General features: G+C 41.4%; 1 protein-coding gene across 1 annotated transcript in view; it reads left to right on the top strand.

Annotated features, from left to right (window-relative positions):
* LOC125536559 (calcium-dependent protein kinase 19-like) overlaps positions 1 to 1,629 on the top strand; it is a 15,248-nt gene extending 13,619 nt beyond the window's left edge. Inside the window, exons 2-7 of the mRNA XM_048699795.1 lie at positions 3 to 209; positions 295 to 407; positions 478 to 645; positions 803 to 930; positions 1,134 to 1,233; positions 1,320 to 1,629. Of these exons, the coding sequence (XP_048555752.1) occupies positions 3 to 209; positions 295 to 407; positions 478 to 645; positions 803 to 930; positions 1,134 to 1,233; positions 1,320 to 1,394 (791 nt within the window). The 3' untranslated portion in view covers positions 1,395 to 1,629. The remainder of the gene's footprint in view (positions 1 to 2; positions 210 to 294; positions 408 to 477; positions 646 to 802; positions 931 to 1,133; positions 1,234 to 1,319) is intronic.
* The last annotated feature ends 2,981 nt before the right edge of the window (positions 1,630 to 4,610 follow it).

The following is a 4,610-nucleotide window of genomic DNA, read 5'->3' as shown; positions in this document are numbered from 1 at the left end:
AGGTATACAATTATTGCAGCAGCATGTTGTTATTCATCTTCTGTTTTACTTTGCAGAAACTGAGAAGGGAATATTTGATGCTATTCTTCAAGGGGAGATTGACTTTGAAAGTCAGCCATGGCCATCAATTTCTGAGAGCGCTAAAGACCTTGTGAGGAAGATGTTGGCGCAGGATCCAAAGAAAAGAATTAGTTCAGCCCAAGTTCTTCGTAAGCTTCTTGACAGTACATTATTAACCTTCAAATCTTAGTTCTTTTCGCCAAAATCTGATATTTTTTGTGTATGCTGGATCAGAACATCCATGGCTCAGGGAAGGAGAAGCATCAGATAAACCTATTGACAGTGCTGTTCTTTCTAGGATGAAGCAATTCAGAGCAATGAATAAACTGAAAAAGATGGCTCTAAAGGTTATTATTATCTTCATGCTCATAACTGAATGCCTTTTTCTCTGGTGCTTATAAGCAAGTGTGTATGCAGGTTATAGCTTCAAATCTTAACGAGGAAGAGATCAAGGGCCTGAAGCAAATGTTTATGAACATGGACACAGACAACAGTGGGACAATCACATATGAGGAACTCAAAGCAGGACTAGCCAAACTTGGATCGAAGCTCTCAGAAGCTGAAGTAAAGCAGTTGATGGATGCGGTACACAACTCTTCTGAACTACTCCCTCCGTCCCATAATATATGACGTTTTTGCAGTTCAAAAACGTCTTACATTATGGGTCAGAGTAGTATTACAGTATTTTTTTTCCAACCATGATATTTTTGACATTGTATACCTACCTCTTGATCCATTCCAGGCTGATGTGGATGGCAATGGATCAATTGACTACGTTGAGTTCATAACAGCAACCATGCATAGACACAAGCTCGAAAGAGACGAGCATTTGTTCAAGGCGTTCCAGTACTTTGACAAAGACAACAGTGGGTGAGTATTCTAATCTGAACTGTCAATTCCTACAACTGATAGTGTTGTTTTTTTCATCAAACCTTACCAGTGAGACATGATATTCACAGGTTCACACTTCATTAATGTTAGTGTGGACCAAACGATAGTTGTATAATGCACCTGCACAAAAGAGATGAACCACATGGCTTGATTTGACAAAGGATTACCTTGCTTTAATGCAGCTTCATTACAAGAGATGAACTGGAGACTGCTTTGATTGAGCATGAAATGGGCGACGCGGATACCATAAAGGACATCATATCAGAAGTCGACACAGATAATGTAAGTCTGCGTATTGGCAGTATTTTCTGACTACAACCTGTTTGTTCCTTCCATTTTCTTGATGGCGCTCTTGTGGCAATTTACAGGATGGGAGGATTAACTACGAGGAATTCTGCGCTATGATGAGAGGAGGGATGCAGCAGCCAATAAGGCTCAAGTAGTCCTTCCTTGTAGAAATGGTGTACCATTAGCAACTGTTCTTGGTTCCTTTTTTTTCTCTGCTGCACGGATGAGAAGTTCTCTTTGGCGTTGTTGAGATGATTGTGTATATCTTGTGGCCTTTTGCTCGTGCATGTTGTTCCTCAAGTGTTTTGGACCTACTTTCTTCTGTAAGTTGGTTTTTGCAAGTACATCTAATAAAAGAGTATTTTTGCACGTCAAATGTGCATATTTAAATCCCAGTGTTGCCAGGCAAATGGCATTAGGAACATAATTTGCAGGAAAGAAGCCTAATTTCCAAGAAATTTCTGTCACATTCTGTAAATGATTTTCTTTTAGAAAAGACAGCAAAAGGTATCTTATACTAGTATTTGATAATTATCAAGGAAAATGATAGTTGGGAGGACAAGAAGACACAACAGCAACAACAAAAACAAAAACAAGGCCTTTCAATCCCAAACATGTTGGTCTAGGCTAGAATCCAAACCGATAAGATAAGATATTGAACCTAAGTCATGGATTTGGTACGTGGATAGCTAATTTACACACACCTCTGTCCATGATTAGTTCTTTGGTGATATTTTTGTCCTACGGATCTCTTTTAACGGACTTCTTCCATACTAAAGATTGGTCTACCCTGACCCTTTTTTACATTATCAGTGCTTCTTTCATGTCAAAGTTTGGTCTACCCTGCTCCTCTTTGATATTATGAGCACGTTTCATTCATCCACTATGCACGAGAGCTTTTGGAGGTCTGAGTTGTATATGCTCAAAATATCTTAGATGATGTTGGACAACCTTCACTTTGATCGGTGCCACCCCAACTCTCTAATGTATATTATCATTTGACCTAATCCTTTCATGTTAGCCACATATCGTCTTAACATGTGCATCTCTGCTACACCTAACTGCTGGTATGTCGCCTCTTGGTTGGCCAACATTCCGCGACATACAACAACACAAGTCGGACTGTTGTCCTATAGAACACGCCTCTTTTAGCTTTTGTGACACTTGTCACGCAGGACGCAAGCTAGTGCTACTTCACTCATCCAGCTTTGATTCGATGGATCACATCTTCATCGATGTCAGCATCCTTCTCCAGGATTGACCCCAAATATTGAAAGATGTCCTTCTAAGGTACCACCTGCCCATCCAGGCTAACCTCCTCATTGTGCCTAGTAGTACTAAAACCACATCTCATGTACTTAGTTTTAGTTCTACCAAGTCTAAAACTTTTTGATTACGAAGTCCGCCTCCACATCTCTAACTTTCTATTAACCCCCGTCCGGCCATCATCGACTAGCACCACATCATCCGCAAAGAGCATGCACCATGGAATATCTTCTTGTCTATCCCTTATGACCTCATTCATCACCAAGTAAGAAAAGATAAGGACTCAAAGCTGACCCATGGTGTAGTCTTATTTTAATTGGAAAATTGTCGGTGTCGCCATCACTTATTTGAACACTTCCACAACTTTATCATACATATCCTTGACGAGGGACAATCTACTTTGTTGGGACTTTGTGTTTCTCCAAGGCCCACCACATATATTTCGTGCTATTTTATCATTGGCTTTCTTCAAGTCAATAAACACCATATGCAAGTCTTTCTTTTGCTCCTTGTGTCTCTCCATTAGTTGTCATACCAAGAAAATAGCTTCCATGGTCGTCCTCCCAGGCATGAAACTTCTTATTGAGCGGCCCTCAATGACTCTATCACATAGCTTCATTGTATCGCTTACCAGCTTAATTCCATGGTAATTAGTACAACTTTGAACACCCCCCTTTTTCTTGAAGATTGATACTAATATACTCCGCCTCCATTCTTCGGGCATCTTGTTTGACCGAAAGATGAGGTTGAAAAGCTTAGTTATCCATACTATCACTATGTCTCCAATGTCTCTCCACACCTCAATGGGGATATCATCATGGCCCATCGCCTTGCCTCCTTTCATCCTTTTTAATGCCTCCCTGACCTTAGACTACTAAATATGTCGCACAAAGTGTCGGTTGGTATCATCAAAGGAGTCTTCTAGCTCAATCGTATAGCTCTCATTCTCTCTATTAAACAGTTTGTGGAAGTACTCTCGCCATCTATGCTTGATCTCCTTGTCCTTCACCAAAAGTTGATCTGCTCCATCCTTGATGCATTTGACTTTGTTGACATCCCTCGTCTTCCTCTCCTGGATCTTGACCACCTTATATATGTCCCTTTCGACTTCCTTCGTGTTTAAACGTTGGTAGAGGTCCTCATACGCCCGACCCCTTACTTAACTCACAACTCGCTTTGCGGCCTTCTTTGCCACCTTGTACTTATCTATGTTGGTTGCACTCCTATCGAGATGAAGGCGTTTGAAACAATTGTTCTTCTTAATAGCCTTCTAGACATCATCATTCCACCCCAAGTATCTTTAGCTTTGCTTCCCCTGGTCACCCTAAACCCCTCTGGAGCCACCTTCTGAATGAAAGTCGTCATCTCTATCAATATATTGTTTGCATCGCTGCCCTCCTCCCAAGATCCCTCCTTAATAACCTTCTCCTTGAAAGGCTGAGTTGTCCCCCCTCCCTTGAGATTCCACCACTTCGTTCTAACAAGTTTGGCACGCTTATCCCACTGGACACGAATCCGATAGCGGAAGTCAGGCACCACAAGATTATGTTGAGGGACAACACTCTCTCCATGTATCACCTTACAATATAGTCAAGCATGCATGTCTTCCCTTCTAGAGAGAACAAAATCAACCTGCTAGAGTGTTGACCACTGTTAAGTCACTAGGTCGGATTCTACCTAAAATCATGTCATAGGCTAAAGCGAAGCTTAAGACGTCATCTCCTTATTGATTCCTATGACCATATCCAAATCCCCAATGCACCCCTTCAAAACCAGTGTTAGATGTACACACGTGGTCATTGAGATCCCTCCTATGAAGAGCTTCTCACCAATAGGTACACTCCTAACCAAGTCCTCCAGTCTTTCCCTAAACCCCCTTTTGGTGCTCTCATTGTGGCCTACTTTTGGGGCATACACGCTGATAACATTGGGAACTAAGTCCACCAATGACCAACTTGACTAGGATAATTTGGTACCCTTGCCTCTTGACATCTATGACCCCATACTTGAGGTTCTTTTTTATCAAGATGCCTACTCTATTACTGTTTGTAGTTGCCCCCATATACCACAACTTAAAGTCAATATCCTCCACCTCCTTTGCCTTT

This window comes from Triticum urartu, chromosome 2, assembly GCF_003073215.2.
Source record: "Triticum urartu cultivar G1812 chromosome 2, Tu2.1, whole genome shotgun sequence".
Taxonomy (NCBI): domain Eukaryota; kingdom Viridiplantae; phylum Streptophyta; class Magnoliopsida; order Poales; family Poaceae; genus Triticum; species Triticum urartu.
Note: the sequence above shows the minus strand (reverse complement) of the source record. Positions and strands in the feature narration are given on the sequence as shown.